Source organism: Pavona decussata, unplaced genomic scaffold (assembly GCF_977016875.1).
Source record: "Pavona decussata unplaced genomic scaffold, jaPavDecu1.1 SCAFFOLD_931, whole genome shotgun sequence".
Lineage (NCBI taxonomy): Eukaryota > Metazoa > Cnidaria > Anthozoa > Scleractinia > Agariciidae > Pavona > Pavona decussata.
The window spans coordinates 122,126-142,185 of NW_028145948.1; the positions used below are offsets into that span (position 1 = coordinate 122,126).

The following is a 20,060-nucleotide window of genomic DNA, read 5'->3' on the forward strand; positions in this document are numbered from 1 at the left end:
TCCACCCTTGTAGTGAGGAGAAGTCTGGATCAACTATCAAGATAAGCGAAAATGAATCTGTCTAGTGCCTTCACTTTTCAAAACAAAACGATAACCTGACTAATTTTAGAGTTTCAAGAGCACATTAAATACAGTAATGATTTATGGGGGGCAGTTTTTAAAACTCAGTTACATGGCAGATGGCACAACTTTCGAGAATAGGTTTTGTTACGAGTGATTTTGCGTTTCTCTTTAGCTTTCGAAATTATATTTAAGAACTAGTCTTGGCAAGCGCGTTTCAAAATCTTTGCATTGAAATAGATTATTTAATCAGGTAGTAACAATAGTTTGTTTTGAAACGAATATCAAATCGACTTGTACTTAAGAACAGAGAAAGCGAACGTTCTCGGTTGCATGAACAAATGTAGTGATTTGTGTTTCATCGCTCGATATTTTACTTGTTTTCGCTTTTGCTGCTTGATATTTAGCTTTTTATCTAACGTATTTCTCGCTTATTATCGTTCGATAACATTTCAAGCCCATTGCACCATCAAACCTTGGAAACAAAAGAAGCAATTTACTTTTTGTAATCAGTGGGTGTATAAGCACAAGGCTTGCAATTGTAAATCGGTTATGTTCCTGGGGCCAGTTGTTCAAAGGCTGGATAACTTTATCCGCTGGATAAGGCACTCTTCAGCGTCTAAAATATACTTCACGTTAAATGTTGTCCAAGGTTTTCGTACATTCCCAACTAAGCAGTAGTTAGAGTGTGCATATTCGCTTGTGCACAAGGAAATGCTGAAATCTTTGCACAGATTGAAACTGTCGGATAGTGACTTATCCACTGGATAAAGTTATCCGGCCTTTGAACAACTGGGGCCAGGCGTGCGTTTCTCAAAACTCCTGAGAACTTTTCGGGCCCGAAAAGCTCCCCGTAAAGCTCCCGAAAACGATTTCGGGTGTTTCTCAAAGCATGCGAACATTTCGGACCCGAGAAAAGTCGCGTCATTTTCCCCCGATAATTTTCGAGTGCTAGAGAGCTCCCGAAATGCGTTTTCGGGAATGCTTTTTTCAGTGAAATGGGTGTATTGCGTTACGATTATCAAGGAAAAAGTTATCCAAAACGAGAATGTGAGTTAATTGACAGATACTGGGTTAGACTCAATCTAAAAATGTCTAAAAACCAGGAGAAAATTCTGAAAATCTTACAAGCTTGCATGCGCCGTCTAGTGGGCGCAAGAACTTTAAAGATTTTGTTGACTCCAGTAAATTTACGAAAGTAACTCTTGCAAATCTGTTGTTTTCAGTTGAACTTTTAAAGAATGTCGACCGACAAGGCAAAAGAAGAGCAATTCGTACTTAAAAAACTTGATTTTGGAGAGATTATGGACCAAATCAAGACAACTTGTTAGTTTCCTCACCGGTTCACATATTGCTGAGTTTGATACGTGTGGTTAAATTTTATATTTTAAGTGTATAACGGACAATTAATTCTGTCGCTTTTAACGTAAATTGGTTGAGAAGGAGCTGAACTTCAAAACCCACAAATGTTGTCAAATGCTTTCAAACTGAAATTGGCCTATTTACTCGCCGAGATTGCGAAAAACTGTAACTGATTTATGGCGATCGATTTCGTTCTTTAAGAATTATTAGAGCTGAACTTAAACTTATTTTATTATAAAATAGAAAGCTTTCACTAAGGACATAAGTCTCCATACAGTGGACAACGTTGGCTTAAGTTTTGTGTTGACTTAGAACATCTCGATCGCTTTTAAATTGAAATAATCACAAACCGCAATCGGTCTCATTCAAACAATTATTGCCACTCTCCGTTTGTGCATGGTAAGTAAGCACTAGCTTGATCTCTCTTATTTCGTTTTTGATGTTTTTGACAAGCTACTGAAATTTATCCTCGGTGGCTTAAATCTAGATTTAGGTATCCCTTAATTTATCATTTCATCCTCAGGTAATGCGGAAAAAGTATTCTCCAAGCAGTCGATTGTACAGCAACTTCGTTAAAGAAATAAAAAACAACAACTAAAAAAAAAAGATGAAAGATGCCCACCTCGTCTGATCCTGGAAAACTTTAATCGGACAATGCTAAGCTGCAAATGTGATAAGCCCTTTTCTTGCAATACTGTTTATTTCTAATCATCCTCTACTACGAAGTTTTGAGTTCATAGTAATGCGGTGTCCGAGGATGCTAAAATTTGCTCAAAACCAAAACATCCCACTTGTTTTTATTTTTTGGGGAATTGCGAGCAACGTTTTCAGTTCATTCAAACGAGTAGCCAATAGTATCATGGAAACATTGACAAGTCTTCACGGTTTGACAAATATATGGAAACATTGACAAAACAACAAAGGTGATCAGTTATTCAGTTTAAAAGGTCAAGATTAAAATAGAAACCAAACAGTCTTCACGATGTGAACGAGTTAGCTCAGTTGTATCTGCGTTGAAATCTGTTTTTAAGAACAGCATTTACATGTAAATTTATTTAACAAGTATTACAGTTTTCAGCTAGAAAAATAAAAGTTGTAATAATAAAGCCGTGCGGTTCTGAAATAATCTTTCCAGCACGAATGCATTCCCGAAAATATCGGGAGACATTTCGGGACACTTTCGGGTGTTCTGAGAAACACTTTTCGGGACCCGAGAAAAACACCCGAAAAACGCCTCGAAATGTTTTCGGGCCCGAAAAGTTCTCGGGAGTTTTGAGAAACGCACGCCAGATCATAATCTTAGTGTTAAAATAAACCTATGCTGGTGTGAAGTCTGTGCACTCTCAGTGCTCTCCGACGAAATTTCAGTTGGCTAGATCCCTATGTACCTAGGAGTCGTGACAAGCTCTGTCCAGCCTGCTCTTGAGGTGCTCTCGAGTTAATTTCCCCTCATAGTTGAAGTCGGCGACAATCCGTGAAGCTTAATTTGTACCTGTTGTGAACTCGAGTAGGAAAAATCTAACGACACAGTTTACCTGTCATTAATGTTCCAAAACCATGAAAACACAACAACGAAGTTTGAGTTGGGAGAAAAGGGTGGGAGATGAAAGTACTCGAGTTACTGAAAGAAATGAGGAAGAACCACACAGGTACAGGTTAGGTGCTTGGCAACGAGAGGGCCTAATCATCTGACAGAGGTCAGGGGTTCCTTAGTTAAATACCTAGGCCACAGAGAGGTCCTAATCCTCTCTGTGGTGTCCGATCATCAACAGAGTTTGCACTTATTGTTACCATGATAACAGAGCTATCCCGAGGGCCCACTCTACTAAGATAGCTGCCCATGTGAGTCTATGCAGCAAAGGGCGACCTGTATGGAGCACTTCAACCCCTCCCAAGGTTTATTTACTTCACAAGCATCTGATCTGAAAAAATCATACAACGATCTAAACCTGGTAAACTAACAGGTGAATTATGATGAAAAGTAAAAATTAAAAAAAAAACAAAACAACAACAACAACAACAACAAAACTACAGAATTCTAAAGTTACAATGGGCAGACACACTGTCTGAAGACAAAACACCAGTAGTCGTTACGTTAATGACTGTAACATTCGGTAACTAAATTTCAATGGGAAGACATGCTCTTTAAAGTGCTTATAACGGAATCAGTTTTTTTATTTTCTCACCTGAATCTAAACATCACCCTTAGAACTTCAGTGAAAAAGTTTTTCGATTTGGATTAAACACAAATTTTTAATTAATTTTATAAGACGTTCAAATTTGCCGCCATTTTGGCCCACCATTCGCATTAGTCTCCTCTCGGTTTAGCAAGAGCTGTGACGTAGGTTCAGGAACACGTGACTTCAGCCTTTCTCTGAAGCTCATTGAAAACAAATCGCGGTATTTCTGCAAGTTTCTCGATAATGCCGGAAATATGTGTTGCAGCGAGATGTGGAAACATCAAAGACGAAACGAATGGAATAAACATGCACAGGATTCCTTTCTTTTGCACCACATGCCCGCAAAGACTGAGGAGGCGAAAGAAATGGATCGATTTTGTGCTGGAGCGGAGGAAGATGTGGACGCCTGGAAGACCTCGTCCTTGTGCTCGATGCACGTCAATGACGAGGACTTCACAAGGCTGATGAATTCAGGTTTAAACTTAAAACGTGAACTGAAGCAGGATGACATCGGCGTTTGTGTTTATTCTTCAAAACATGTTATGCGAAAGGAAGACGAAGACCAAGAGCCACCTTCGAAGAGGGAGCAGGAAAATGCGAATGATAAGCTTTTGATAAATATTCACACCCGCTTGTCACATTCTAAGCGTTGTAACCTTCTGTGGTTTATAGTTTGACCTTACTGTTAACCCAGTCGCAAATATGGCGTAATTTTTTGGGTTTATATTCTCATAGATCGTGAGATCCGCGAAGTCTCGTTGAGTCTACGCTCTCAAAAAATACTAACACAAATGCTAGCACTTATATAAATAGATCGATGCGAGAACAATCTGAGTCACACTCGGCGAACATAGAAAACATTGTAAACCACGATGTAGATAAGGTAGATAAACTGTAGCAAGAATTCAACGAGCTCAAACAAATATTGTACACACAATTGTGTTGCACAATTCTGCAAACAATAAAAATGTTGAAAAGTATAACCGTCTTATCTCTGAAAACCTAACCACCACGACGGGGTTTCAAAATAAAAAAAGGGCACAAAAAAAATAGCAAGCGCAAAAATCCGCCAATTATATCCTACAAGAGAGTACAATCTCTTAAACATGCTCGTTAGGGAAAAAATAAGGCAGCGTTTAGAAAAATGTACACAACATAACGCAGTGAGTCGTGCAGGCCTGTTAAGCAGTCTCGACGAGTCCGTGGACGACGACAAGCGTGACCGAATAGGACCTGGGACGAGGAGGCTGTTCACGGTGGGAAAAACTAATATTTAAGCAAGCTGGGTTGAGGACACCGAACGGCGCGAAAAACAAATAACAAATGTTTTAGCAAGCCCCCGACCTCGAAGCTCTGAAAGTTGTAGCTGGCGTCATTTTAAGAAATACGATAGTTGCTTCTTTTAAGTCTTGAGCACAATACCATTAACGAAGAAGAATTCCTTCTTCTATCGGAAGAGTCTCAATCGAAGAATCCTGAGAACCAGCGAAAGTGTCCATGCTCTTTTAAGCTTGTTTTAAGCGGTCACTTCTGCCCCAATTTGTACGCCTGGGAACCCAGGATAGAATGCTTCGGTAAAAATCTAATCTTAGTTTACTGAAATAGTCTCTCTGGACAAATATTTATACAGTCATAAGAATTGAAGGCAAACTAAAACACTTACGGATTCTTTCCCGCCGCCATCGAGCAATTCAGCTCTCAGTTGTCTAACTTGACGGATATATTTGCGTCCAGCTTTCGGTAAAAAGCAGAAAATAAGTTTCCTTTGAGCAAATTTTATTATAAGACATGATAAAATGGACACAAAGATGAGAAACATCAATTTTAATACTTACGTTCACTCGAAGACGGCAAATCGGTTGTTTTGACGTCCTCAACACCATGTGGACGACATCTATGACAAGCGCAGAAGCTGCCACATGCATTGAAAGACTTCCGGTCGTCGTCGTCTCGACTCGTCGTCGTCGTCGTCGTCCCTATTATCACAGTTCAACACGTGTCCTTCCTGTAGTTCCGTGAGAACAATGTCGTTAGTCAGCGCTTCACAGCAGCCTTCCAGCTCCTTGAAGGAGTAGCACTCGCTGATATTTGCTAGCAGATCACGGCTACAGTTACCACAAGTACACGAAAATGGAAAATAATTCGATCGAAGGTATGTGAGTACTTGGCCATAGTTTTGACAGATTATAATGAGGAGCGTGTATATGCAAAATACAAAAAAGGTGAGAACTTTACCATTCACCAACACGCACTCTATTCTCCAAGCGTTTCGTTAAATCTTCTTCGAGTCGTCGCTCCTCGTATCCGTTCCTTGCGATTTCTTTTTTAGCCATTCTTCGTCTGCTATCGGCTCGTCCGCGTACGGTTCGAATGTATCATCATCTTCACACGTATTACTTGTTTCGTGGACGCCATCTATCGCCTCGACTTCGACGCTTTCAAATTCGTTCTGGCTGCTTTCTTCAGCGGTTTGCTCACTTTCCGTGTCAGATAAGCTTTCTTCCATGGAATATACTTATTTGGAGCTAATTTTTCCCTTTCTACCGGTGAATCTGGCGAACGGACTTTACTGAAGGTCAAGTGAGTGCACAGACACGAGAATCTACGTCACAGACTATGTCACATGGCCCTATTGTGAGCCCGTTGGCATTCTTATCAGCGGGGTGGATTGACCGCAATAAAATAAGATTTCAAAGATATGTAAAATTCATAAAAAAATTGCGTTTAATGCAAATCGAAAAAAAATTTCGCGGAATTTTTTTGGGTGATGTTTAGATTCAGATAAGAAAATAAAAAAAATTCGGTTGTGGGCACTTTAAGTCCACAACAGCACTGGGCTGAATACTAACTGCAACATCTGTAACAAAGTTCAATGAGCAGAAATGCTCTATGAGTCAAAAACAGAACTGAGCTGAATACTAACTGTAACAATTACAATAATGTTTCAATGAGCAGGCATGCTGCAGACATCCAACCACGAGGTCACTATAACACAGGCAAAATAGTCCCTCTGAATAGGGGATACACAAGTACAGATAAGATTAAGAACATGAACTACAGTTTTTTAGGACTTGAAGTCCCCAGAGAGAAAAGCACAATATACTTATTACATGAACAATGGGTATTAACTATACCATGTAACAGTTAAATAAAGAATAAGGCTTGTGAATTATACTTAAACAGAATCTGTAAACGGCCTAGAACGATCAAGTTAAGAAAAAGAAGGGGGTGGGTGGTAATTTTTTGTCCAATGCGTAGAAAGATCTGAGAAATATGAAGAGAAACAAGGACATGCAGATGTATGCGCATGGTATTTATTGACACATTCGAAAAGCTGCAAGGTGATTGGCCCTGAAATAGCATAACACGCCCGGCACAAGAGGTAAATTTGACCTTTGAACATAAAGAAGGAGAGCGTTTGCCTTACTAGCAGATTGTGTGACAGATCTGTTTAATTATATAACTTCTCTAATCTCCTTTTTAAGTCCCATCAACTTACAATACAATTCAATACAATACAATACAATACAATACAATACAATACAATACAATACAATACAATACAATACAACACAACATAATGCAATAATTATTTAAAGTCGAGGGCATAGGGAGTGGTCGCCCAATCTCCCGAACCAGGGGCTCGTGATAAAAATGCTGGACTAAAAAAAAAATAAAAAAATAAAAACCGATATAAATTACAATCACAATGTGAATATTTGTAGAAATTTATAGTGCTTATAAATTGGCTTATTGCTTTATGCCGTAAACGCTTTACTTAAAAACCTTGTAGTAGAGTGGAGGGTGTGACACAAGCCTCGAACAAAAATGACTTTGCACTTGGGCTAATATATCCCACTGAAACCCCGAATCCGAAAAAGTTAGGTTAGCAACAAGCATATGGCATGCCACTATACGTTAAAACTATGATACTGAAAACTCAGACCTAACTTATTACACAGCAGGTCATGGGTACCATCACCAATTATACTGAAAGTAAATTCCGTTTAATTTTATGTCATAAACTTTAATCTACACCTGTGCACTAAACGGCACAAAGGCCGATAAAAGAAAAGAAAAAAAAAAGGGCGAAATACTGAACTTTCCATTTCAGTAGCCATGCAAGATTCATGAAAAATAAACATGCATGTCTTTATCATCTCAAATATTTAGGCTAGTAATTTCGCCAGAAAGGTCGTATGTAACTAGTCCGTGCGTGCTGTCCTCTAAGAATACATGAGTTCTGACTACTTTTCTTAATTCCGTCTAGCACGTATAATCAGGCATAATGACTGCCATCAATGTCATAAAAAAGCATTCTATGGATTACAGTCTGGTTTCACGGATATTCCCGGTGCCATTTTCAACAACTGGCGTTTTTGGTGGTTTCCTTGTCCCGGGTGTCACACGAAATTCACCGTGCTGTCTTGGTCTTAAGGGCAAATCGATTTGCTGCTGTGCGGCTTCTGATGTTGAATGCCTCTCCATAATGTAGGCCGTGCACGTGCTAAGAGCATGGATAGGAGATGCGAAGAAAGCGATCGTGGCGTTCAGAAACGCGTAACGAAAGTTTTTATTGAAAGCGATATAGAGGAGTGGATTTATTGCACTATTCGCATGCGATACCCAAAACATCAAATGCGCAACCACGATGGGGACCTCATCTCAGACAACTGGCTGAAAAAACATCAAGTAGTGATTCACGTAGGTGGGCAACCAACACAATGCGAAGACAACGACAATGGCGACCAGCATTTTGACTGCCCTCCGTTTTGTGACTTCAGCTGAGGTCCTGTTAAGACTGGCAGCATTTCCAGGCGACTTGTGAAACCAAACTCGTTGCGCAACGAGGCCGTTAACCACCGCTATTATCAACAGTGGAAGGGCATACAGAAGGACAAAAAAGACCACATGGGATATCTTCAGGGCGAGAAATGTTTCTTCTAAGTCTTCAGCCCATGGCCACACCTGGTAACAATAATATCGTCCACCATCCTGGAAAACTTGGAAGAACAGCAAGTTTGGCGCCATGGTAATCAAGGAAATGAGCCAAATTATCGCGGTGATGGTTTTGTGCTTATGGAACAAGGCCTGGCTTAAAGGAAAGAAAATGGCACAGAAACGATCAAAGGAAATGACAGTCAATGTTATCACAGAAGCAGCGATAGACACTGGCACGGCATAGAATACCAATTTGCAAGTAACATGGCCCAATGTACCACCGATCCAGCGAGGGCCTTCGTAAATTATGAAAATCACTGTATCCGGCATAACTGTAACGGTAAAAATCAAGTCGGCGATCGCTAAGTTTTTAATCAGCAGATCCGTTATTCGTCTTGAAGGTGCTTTGGAGCAAGCCACGTACAATCCAATAGAATTGGCGAACAGCGCCATCGTGAAGATGAAGATGTAGGCTGAGATCAAACCAATCTTCGCTGCGATTGAGTACAGATCTGCTGAAGCGATCGTATTAGTAGGTGCGCTTGGAGAATCAGTGGCATTCATTTCTGTAAAGAAATGAATGTAAAGACAAAAAGAAGGATTAGGACGAGCATCATAGAAAGATCAACCACAAAAGAGCTACAAGACGTTTTGAGTTATCGCTATTTGAATATAAACGAAAAATCCTTCAGTTGATGATTCTCAGAAATCTTCTGAAAATTCGGGAAAACAGTCAGAAACATCCAAAACGCCTTCAGATTACCTTTGAACATTTTGTAAGGATGTTTTAAAAAAATATATTTTTTAAATATATGAAGACCCACATATATTCTGAAAGCGATAGAACAACGACTTTAAGGAGCAGAATTCCTGCTGCCTGTAAAAATTAGATCCCATAAATCCAACCACTGATTGAAATCATCAGCATGTGCATGCTTTCTACAAATGATCGTTCTCATTGATTTTGTTCTTATTAGGTTACCTAGCTAGATGATCACTATAATGTCAGCAGTGTCTCAAACGGTATTGATTTGTTCTGGTGCATTCCAAGTTTCTCCCCCTGAGTGATCAGGAAGTATGACGCTCACTGCCACAATAACATTAACTGGAGTGGATATGGGGCGGTATCTGTTTTTATTAGCCTTCTAGAAAAAAATGACTTTAACAAAATAGGCCACAGGTTTGTTAAGTCACAACATTTTTAAATAAAATTAAAATACACTGATAACATGCTTCTATTTCTTATGATTATTTTTTGTTTTCATCAATTGAAGCGCGACCGTATTACACGGAACTGATGGCATAATAACGTCAGACAGAAATGACACTAGCGTCTTATCGATACAGTATCTAGACTGGGCGGAGGGGTGCAGATTCATCTCACGGCGATTTTAAACCCGAATAACTTTTGTAATATTTGAGCAAACGCCACGTAGTCGTTTAGTGTCCATTAACTTTGATGTTACCATGGCAACAAACTTTTCACATCCATTTTTTCAGAAAAGGGAATTTCTCCTTTTAAAGTGAAGAAAAGTAGATTGTGTCGCTCGGGTGTTATTTGAAAAGCTAGAAAAATGAAATAGTCATTTCAAACAACTATCATCAGCCGCACAAACTCCTTGTATACTGGAAATCAATAGTTTGTCCTCGTTTGATTTGGCTTCGCGAGATTTCGAGCGTTATGTCAGTTTACCGCCAATTCGTGTCAAACCGACCCACGGACTCCACCAACGTAGTTGTCTTTTGAAAGGTGATTGTTGACGGCAATGCTTCCATTGAAAAATGTCACTTTACATAATCATTTAAAAACAAACCAGCTCTTTTCAATTGTCATTTCCCGCAAGGAAAAGGAAAACATTTGGAATAACTTATGTAGAGCCAATGAAAATCAGCTAATACGCAAGTTTTAACTAAAAGTTCTTGCTTCATCAGTTAAAGGAAATAAAATAAGTACTTATTTACCAAAAAGGTTATCTGATCTTTCAAAAAGTGGGTTTCATGTACCCTATTCTCAGAGAGAGAGTTACTGACAACTGACTAACGGCGTGTTATACTTCCAATAAAATTTAAGTTATTCTTTGAACGATACCACAAGACTTCCGCTATCCTGGCGTGGCAAGTTTTCCCGCGACTTTTACTTGTTCGTCGGTAAAAGGTGACCAAGCGTTCGTTGATGACTTTGAAAGGCTATGTATGTTTGCTCACATCTACAAGCTTTCCTTGATCGCGGCATCAGTACTACTCTTTTACAAACGACAGAGTAAATTTCTCTATCAAGCAACTTTGTCCATAAATCGGCGTGAAACGTGTACTCTTTTTTTTTTTTTTTAAGATGACTTTCTACAGAAAATTCTCCAAACTTCTTCATAGCCAAAGTTGTGATAACATAAATACCGATTAAGGAAACGTTGCGTCACTGCTAACACGACCGTTTTGCCCTTTTTTTTTTACAACCGAAACTTACCAAGAAAAAAATCTCACAACTTTTAAAAACTAAACATTAAAAAATGCCGAGAAAATATTTTTCTGTGTTAAAACTAACAACTCAGTATTGTCTTTAAGAACCTTATATTGTTCCTGTCAATTAAATTAGTATTTTCGATTTCTTATGGACGACAAAATTCTTTAGCGATGTTTCAAGCACTTTGACAACGGTACATTCATCTACTGGCAAATCAAACTCACCTTCGAAAAATGATGACTTAGGAACGATCCAAAAAAGGATGACTTTAAGCTGAAGACAACTGCTAGGCCAACAGTCGTATTTGTAACTTGACAGTGGATAAGTGAGTTTAGCTTCATAAAGTGTAGTTGACAGGTGTGGATGAATAAAGTGATATAGATTATTGAGCAATTAGAAACGGGAGTTGTTTCTTATTGGTCGCAATTCCCATAACCTAGTGTGCATTAAGCAAGAGCTGCATTTCAAGTACATACAGTGTGGCCAATTATAGAAAGATCAAGCGTACTATTTTTGGTGTAAGTAACAACGGGACATTAATTTCCTGTATTCTCTGTTAGCCACCAGAATTGTTGTGCACAATTTTAGGACTACTTTCTGAGAACGTTTGCCGTTTAATGCGTAATCCCTTAATCCTAGGAAGGTAGAGTGCGTTGCTACAATTCCATGAAGCATCGGCTTATTACAAACTGCGCCAACTTGTAATTAGGCAACAGCTGCGATATCGGAAAGCTCTAGAAACTGCTGCCACATACATCACCTTAAAACAACGATTAATTTCGACTTTATAACTTCTTCACGTTGCTGCTCATCATTAGCGACCTTACTCAACTACGACGGCAACGGCAACGAAAACTCGTTACCTAAAACTACACACATACCCATTGTCTGGTCTAATGTATGATAATTCCACACCGTTCTTCTTGTAGCACGTAGCTGAATTATATGAGAACATAATTAGTAGAAACCGCGTTTCCAGTTCCTCTTCTCCGAAGAACTTTTAATTTGACCATTTGACGTTGTTTTTATCTGCCGAGTACGTCATAGAAATGCATTAAGATATTTCATTACACAGAGGCATTATTTTGCTCATTAAAATTTTTTTTTCTTTGTTTATGGCGTCCGTTGTCATCACCTTCGTATTTGCGTAAGGTTCCCCACGGACTGCCTTGCAAAGTAGATCAAGTGAAAATACGAATAACTCGCCAAAGTCTCTTCCACTTTAGAATTAGAAATCATTGAGGAAGTTCTAACATGAAATAAACAACAAACTACGTGGATAGATATGTCTGGTCTTCTAAGTTACGCCGCTGGAAGTGTCTCAAATACAGTGAGGTACTCAAACTATTAAAATACTTGAGGAAACGGTCGAATATAGTTCAAGTTTTTGGCTTTAATAATCGTTAACACACTCAATCATATATCTGCAGCTAAAGTTTTTATAAATCAGCGGTTTTTGAAGCTTCACATGTTTAATAGTAATTACAGCGTGAATACTAATATCTCATATGCTTCACTTGTAAATTTTCTCCAGGTCTGATTGGTTTAAATTGATCACGTGACGTGGCAGTGAAACAAGAGTCGATTTATCATTTCTAGCAATTCATTAACAAACAGGTTGCCTTCATTGCATTATCACCCTTCCTGTCGTTCATTCGTCTTTTTAATTTCAAACTTTAATTTTCCTTAAATGTCAACTTGACGAGCTTAGAATATTAGCCTTGGACAGAGTAAACAGCTGAAATTCAGACCATTGACGGCAAAGTTAGGTTTCTTCTGTTATTTTCCAGTTATAAATTAAACGTAAAGAAACATTGAATGTTAAGAAAAATATATAGTTATTGGCCTCTATCCTTGGTGACTGTTTGCACAAATTTTTTAAGGGCGAGTCTAAAAGATCACGGAGTATTTTATTTATTCAATGGCTAAAAGGTGATTAAAGACTAGAAGAAATTTACATGCTACTTTGCAGTCTTTCACTTTTCCACTTTTTATCCCTTGTCGGATAATTGTTTTGTTCCGAATTCGACTATTTTTTATGCAATTTTCTTTTACTAGGGCCCGTTTCTCAAATGTCCCGTTAACTAAAACTTTTTTTCGTGTAAAAAAAAACCTGAACGGAAAGGCAATTGTTATTGTTAAGCTAAATGTCAGATATATTCATAATTGTTGGGAACATATACGCACGTTTTCACTAATAATTCGTGTCTTAAATCGGTTAAAATAATGAAAATAAGTTCTTATGCACCCAAAAGGTTTTCGGGTCTTTCGCAAAATGGGCTTCATGCCGACCCTATTCTCAGAAAGAGGGTTAACTACTGACAAAATTTATGACGGATACTTTCAATAAAATTTATGTTAATCTTTGACTGATACCACAAGACTTGATGCTACCCGGCATGACAAGGTTTTCAACAATTGTAACTTGCTCGTGTGTCAAGGGTGAACAAGCGGTTGTTGATGACTTTGAAAAAGCTATGTACATTTGCTCACATTCATGAGTTTTTCTTGGTCGCAGTAGCAGTACCAGTCTTTTGAAAACGACAGAGCAATTTTCGCTATCAAGCAACTTTGTCCATTAATCGGCCTGAAACGTGCATTCTGTTTTTTGAACAAGACACGCTAGAAAAATTTTTTTCCAAACTTTTACATAGTCAAAGTTGTCATAACATAAGTACCGGTCAAGGAAACGTGCTGTACATTCCTGAGGCGACTGTCATGCCAATTTTTTATTTATTATTATCTTTTTTTTACAACAGAAACTTACCGAGGGAAAACTTCCCAACCTTATTAGGGACGCAGCAACATTAAAAAAAAAAAAACGGATGAGAAAATGTTTTCCTGCTAAAAACGACGACAACTCAGTATTGCCTTCAAGCGCCTTAAAAAATGTCTGTGTATTAAATTACCGGTAGTATTTTCAATTTCTTTTGGACGGCAAAATTCGTTAGCGATATTTAAAACGCCTTGACAACAAGAAAGAACATTTATCTGCTAGCAAATCACACTCACCTTCGGACAATGATGACTTTGCAACGATCCGAGAAAGGATGATTTTTAGCTTAAGACAACTGCTCGGCCAACAGTCGTGTCGTCGTTTCTTTGGTAACTTGGCAGTGGATAAATGAATGTAGTTTCTAAAAGTGTAGTTGACATGAGTTAATAAAGGGATATAGATTATTGGCTAATTAGAAACAGAACTTGTTTCTTATTGGTCATAACCTAGTGAGTAATAAGCTATACCTGAATTTTCAATTTTCAATGATCAAACCGTGTCAGAAGTCCGTATATAAGTGTGACTTATTATTATTTTTTCGTCATAGTAACTACGGGAAATTAATTGCCTATATTTGTTGTTTACGTATAGTAGGTTGCTACAATTCCATGAAGCACGGATTATTGCAAATTGCGCTAACTTGTGACTACAACTTACGATACTCGGAGGATTTTTAAAAATGGCAACAGCAGCGATATCAGGAAACTTAAGAAGCTGCCGCCGGATAAATCAGCAACGATTAATTTCGACTTCATAACCTCTTGACGTTGTGTCTCATCACTAATTAGGGATCTTACGCAGTCACGACGGCAACGGCAACGAAAATGTCAGCCATAAATATATCCCCACATTAATTATCTGGTTTATTTTGTGATAATTCTAAAGCGTTTTTCCGGTCCCATGTAGCAGATCATCTGGGAACATAATTAGCAGAAACCGTGATGGTGTTCATGTTCTCCCAGAACGTCAAAGAAATGCGTAAAGATTTTTCTTGCACCTGCAGAGGCATTGTTATGGTGATTTAATATATATTTTTTCTTTCTCTCTAGCGTCCGTTGCTATCGCCATCGCGTATGTGCTTAAAGTTCGATTTCGTTTGGTAACTAGACTTTCCTGCAAAAGTCGGGTACCGGAGCAAAGAAACAGGGCAAGGAGGGAAGCAAAAATCTGTAGAATTAAAAACCTCCGATTTATTTTGTTATTGACAAAATATGATTGTATACTAACTACAACGGGTCAATCCTGTCACTTAGCTTACATGAGGTTTGTACGTAAGATAGCCACACGCAATAAGTATTTCGGGTTAATTTAATGATGACATGCGCACTTGTTTTGACACACTGGTGTTGTTCACGGTAGCTCAGTTTCATCTAGCATACTTTAAGCGTTGGCGTGAGTTTCCCTGCGTATTTCGCTTTTTCAGCGGGCGAAACCCTAATTTTTCTCTGTCATACCAATTTACACGAGGAGTTAGAACCTTTGTAAAAACTTAAAAAAATGTAAAACCTGATAAAGCGATTCTTCGACAGCGTAATCCTTGGTGGTACTGATCCTTTATTATAAAACACACAATTAAAATACATGTTCGTGGATTTTGGTGCAGCACTCGTATGGGTTTAGAATAAGAAGTAAGAAAACTTCAGCTTCAAGAGATCGACCAACAGAATTTTTCCTTTTCATGAGAAGTGCTAACAAGTGGAAATGGGAACCTGAATCATGGTTGAACATTTGAATGAACAGGTCCGTGGATACTCGCTCCTTCCTTACACTGGGAATGATTAACGAGCGTGCAAGTTCCCCTCTAACTTCTGACAACCTTAAAACTCAGACGGATCTGTAACTGGCCAAGCCAATACCCCTGCCTTTTGCAGCAAGCCTGCTTGAACGCTTGATCCAACCACTGATTGAAATCATTAGTATGTATATGCTATCTTTAAATAAGCGTCCCCATTGGTTTAGTTCTAATTAGGTTAACTAGCTACATGACCATGCAGTATGACGTCAACAGTTGCTCAAGCTTGATAACAATGTCGAATAAAATTACAATTCACTTAAAACATATTTCTATTTCTTTGCTTTGGATAAAAACTGTCAACCAGGTCACTCAACAACAGGACCCTTCAAGTGCTGACGATTATGCTGTTCCAGTTGCAGTGGCCTACCTAGCCTCGGACAGCAAGCGGGACTGGTTGCGGAGGTAATGGCCTGGTGTCTTCCTCAGTGTGACGTGTAAAGACCAGAGTAGCGAAAAGTTTTCTACGAAATTCGCTGTTAAGTGGGAAATAAACGCAGGGGTTGATGGAACTGTTGGCATCAGCTATCCAGGTTATTTTCAACTGGACTTCCGTCGCAAATGGGTGTACTTGATCAAGCCGGACGAACCAAAAGTAGTGATTGACGAAAACTGGAAACCAGGACAGTACAAACACCACACCATTTTTTGCCGGATAATTTTTTTAACAGGGGAAGTCATGAAGTTTAATGGTGATTGCTTTGATATTAAAAAAAACAAAAAACAAAACAAAAACAAAAACAAAAAGGTACGAATTAACGATCAGTGCGGTTCGTTTACACCAATTAAATACTTCTATTTCTAAATTTTTTTGTTTACATCAATTGAAGAAATGATTTTTCATAAATATAACATAGTTTCTGCTGGTTTGTATTTGCTCATCTGCTTTTGATTTGACCCTCGTCCACAGGAAAATACTTATCACATTGTTCTTATTATCACACCCGCTCCTCTTGGCTTAGGGGAAATACTGTCAACCGGATTACTCAATAACAGGACCTTCCAAATGCTGTCGATTATGCTGTTCCAGTTGAAGTGGCCTCCCTCGGACAACAAGCGGGACTGGTTGCGGTGGTAATGGCCTGGGCGCATCAGAGTGACAGACCAGGGTAGCGAAAAGCTTCTTGCGAAATTCGCCGTTAAGTAGGACATAAAGGCAGGGGTTTATGGCACTGTTGGCATGGGATAACCAAGTAAAAATCACCTCCACTTCCTTTGGTAATACATAAGTGTATTTGATCACGTCTCACGTACCAAAAGTAGTGATTGACGTATAGTGGAAACCAGCACAGCGCAAAAACCACACACACAGTCACCAACAAACGCACCACCTTGCGCTTAGATTTTTTCAGCGTTGGCCCGGTTGCTATCAGACACGTTTCCTGGAATTTGACGCAACCATTATTTACGACAAATTAAGGAGTAATTGGTACCTGCTACACAAAGGGGCGAGATGTACAGCGTGATGAAAACAACGATATGGAAGGTTTTCAACACGCGATAAGTTTCCTCGTAAGTGTGGTCATTTGGATCTTCCCATTGCCACACCTTCTTACAAGTACACGCGTCGGTGATGGGATCAAATACCACATGAAAGAAGAAAACATATGGGATCATCAGAACAAAAGATAAGACCCAAATGGTTGCTAACAAGATTTTCGGTTTTCGGAACAATTTTTCTCTCAAGGGATAGAAGATGGCGTAAAGTCTATCAAATGAAATAAGCATCATCGTAAAGACAGTCGCTGCAATGGAAATCGGGATGGCATAGGTCAAAGCTATACATGTGACGGTACCCAATGCTCCTCCAAACCATACAAAACCACGGTAAAAGATGAAAATGTTATAAGGCATCACTGTAAAAGTTAAAAGGAGATCTGCAACGGCCAAGTTGGCGATGAAGAGGTTTGTTGCGCTCTTAGACGAAGATATCTTTAATACTACAAACAAACCGAAGGAATTGCCAAAGAGAGCAACCAGAAAGATCATTACATATGCTGCCGTCATGCCAATAATGAAATTTGTTGAAACGCCGCGGGATCGAGATGGTGCAACAGTGTGCGTGGTTTTTCTCCCTAAGAAAAAAGGAAATAGAGAAAATAAATGTAATTTAGTATGTAAGGCGGAAGCCACACTTATCACAGACGATTTACAGTAAGGTCGTCAAAATAGAACATTGAAAAGAAAACAAACAAATCATTAAAAAAATGGAACGGCCAACAAACAGAAACTGAAAAGATAAAATGGTGCACAACACACTTCTTGATACATCACTCAATACTTAGTTTGTAATATTAATAAAACAGATTAGTATATACCACACAAGTGAATAGTGCTTTTCGGGCGCGCTGATTGGCTAGCTCGGAGGTGATTAGCCAACTACTATTCACCTCCGAGCAGCCAAAGAGAAACAAGATGGGGTGTCAGTAAAACGCGGGGTCGGGGCCGGGGTCGGGGTTGGGGTCGGGGTGGGGGTCGGGGTCGGGGTCGGGATCTCTTTTTTTTTTTTTATCATTATTATAATTTTTTTTATTTTTAACATCACAGGTCATTTGTGGGTCAAATAAGGATTAAAGCCAATATAATAAAGTTAAGTCTCTAAAGCTTACTAGCTTAGGATAGGTCATCGGTAACGACACTCGATGCAGTTCCGTATTCTGGCGGACATTGGTTCCGTGAATTGACTACCTTTTATTCTTATTATGACTATTATTTCCGAGAATGAAATAGACATGCGTTCGAATTCCTTTGTAAAGCTCGGCATTTGAATGGAATGTAGAACATTTCTCTGGAAATCTTTCCCAAAACGACGCATTAACTTACAAAAAAAAAAAAAGATTCAAAATACTTGAGAGACAATTGTTATTTTTGAAATACTTGTGCTTTAATGTAAAGAAAAATTCATAGTTTTATACCGTCAATAAACTAGCGAAATTTCTACGAGAACTCTGAAATCTCATTGCCAACATCAAAACTGACATGTAAATAGGCCTTATTACGGTTTTCGACGCAATTTTGACGAGTAGGCAAACAGGCTTAAAATAACAGTGTTTGTATGGGAATCCGATGTGAAATAATTTTCATAAAACATTGCTGCTGAAAAAATCATAAATTGGAAACTTTTGGCATTAGGAAAAGGATTTTAAGAAAAAAATTAGAGGGATATAACTGTGCCAGAAAGTGTCCAGTCGTGTTTTGAACTTTCCAAACATTTTCCAATCTCGTACCCAGAGTCTTCAGGCTTTTTGGTCAGCGGGGAAACGCCGGGAAGACTCCGGGGACATCGAATTTTATTACCGTAGGATCTCTGCGGTAAAAAAATGGAAAACGTTACGGAACAGCCAATCAAAAAATTTGAATTTTTTCGATGTCCCCAGAGTCTTCCCGGCGTTGCCCCGCTGACCAAAAAGCATGAAGACTCTGGGTACGAGATTGTACATTTCCCTGTATTTTTTTCCCGCGAACTATTTTTAGTAGCAGTTCACGGCTGGTTTGCTTTACAGACAAATGTATGGAGCACGATCATGGAAGGCGGCGGGGGTGTTCATAGTCAGTTCATGCACATTCTAGTTCAAGAATTTGTTAGTTCAAGGAAATATATTGTCTCGTAACTTGTATTTTTGGCCTCATTTCGTTTCTTAGAGGAATAAAAGGTAGTCAATTCACCGATGACCTATCCTAAGCTAGTAAGCTTTAGAGACTTAACTTTATTATATTGGCCTTAATCCTTATTTGACCCACAAATGACCTGTGATGTTGAAAAGGAAAAAAAAAAAAAAAAAAAAAAAAAAAAAAAAAAAAAAAAAAAGAAGAAGAAGAGAAAAAAAGAGAGACCCCGATCCCGACCCCGCGTTTTACTGACACCCAATTTAAACGAAGCTTTGAAATTTACATGTCAGTTTTGAACATTATAGGCGAGAATTCAGAGTTCCTGAAGAATTTTCCTCTGGCTATTGATGGTATAAAGCTATGAATTTTTCTCTACATTACAGTATTTCAAATAACAAGGGTTTTCCGAGTATTTTAAATCTTTCTTTTTCATTAATGCGTCTCTTTCGGAAGGATTTCTTGAGAGATGTTGACGATTCCGTTCAAACGCCGCACATTTCAAAGCGGAATTCGAATATTCATTTCATTCTCGGAAATGCCGGTCATGCGTGAGGTCGATTGACTGTAAAATCAAGTTTGATTTTTTATTTTTCGGAGGCAGACATTAAATGCTAGTTGCGAAGAGAGTACAGGGTCTATGACCGTAATTCCCGCCATATTCGCTATGAGACGTTCAGCTCACACACTGCGTCAAATGACTCGTCTCAAAGACGGCTTGAAAAGATTCACAAACGATTTAGCGATACTGCTGCCGTACTCGACCCTCAAGTTGGTTTAACACACTCTGCAGACGTCATTTGCACAATTTTCTTTCATAGGGCGACCTCTTTTTACAGTTTTCACTCAGTTCCTTTCGATTGTCAATGCCACTTAGTGTTT

General features: G+C 38.8%; 1 protein-coding gene and 1 pseudogene across 1 annotated transcript; both read right to left on the minus strand.

Annotated features, from left to right (window-relative positions):
• Window positions 1-6,422: 6,422 nt before the first annotated feature.
• LOC146448424 (neuropeptide SIFamide receptor-like) lies at window positions 6,423-9,107 on the minus strand. The gene has a single exon (XM_085102580.1). It carries the CDS (start codon window positions 9,105-9,107, stop codon window positions 8,268-8,270), a length of 840 nt encoding a protein of 279 aa, XP_084958706.1. The 3' UTR covers window positions 6,423-8,267.
• A 7,447-nt stretch (window positions 9,108-16,554) lies between these two features.
• Window positions 16,555-17,614, minus strand: LOC146448425 (neuropeptide SIFamide receptor-like; annotated as a pseudogene).
• Window positions 17,615-20,060: the final 2,446 nt, after the last annotated feature.

What these genes read in the sequence shown, in the direction of transcription:
- LOC146448424 (XM_085102580.1), bottom strand. Translation starts at nt 9,107, where the DNA reads ATGAATGCCACTGATTCTCCAAGCGCACCTACTAATACGATCGCTTCA.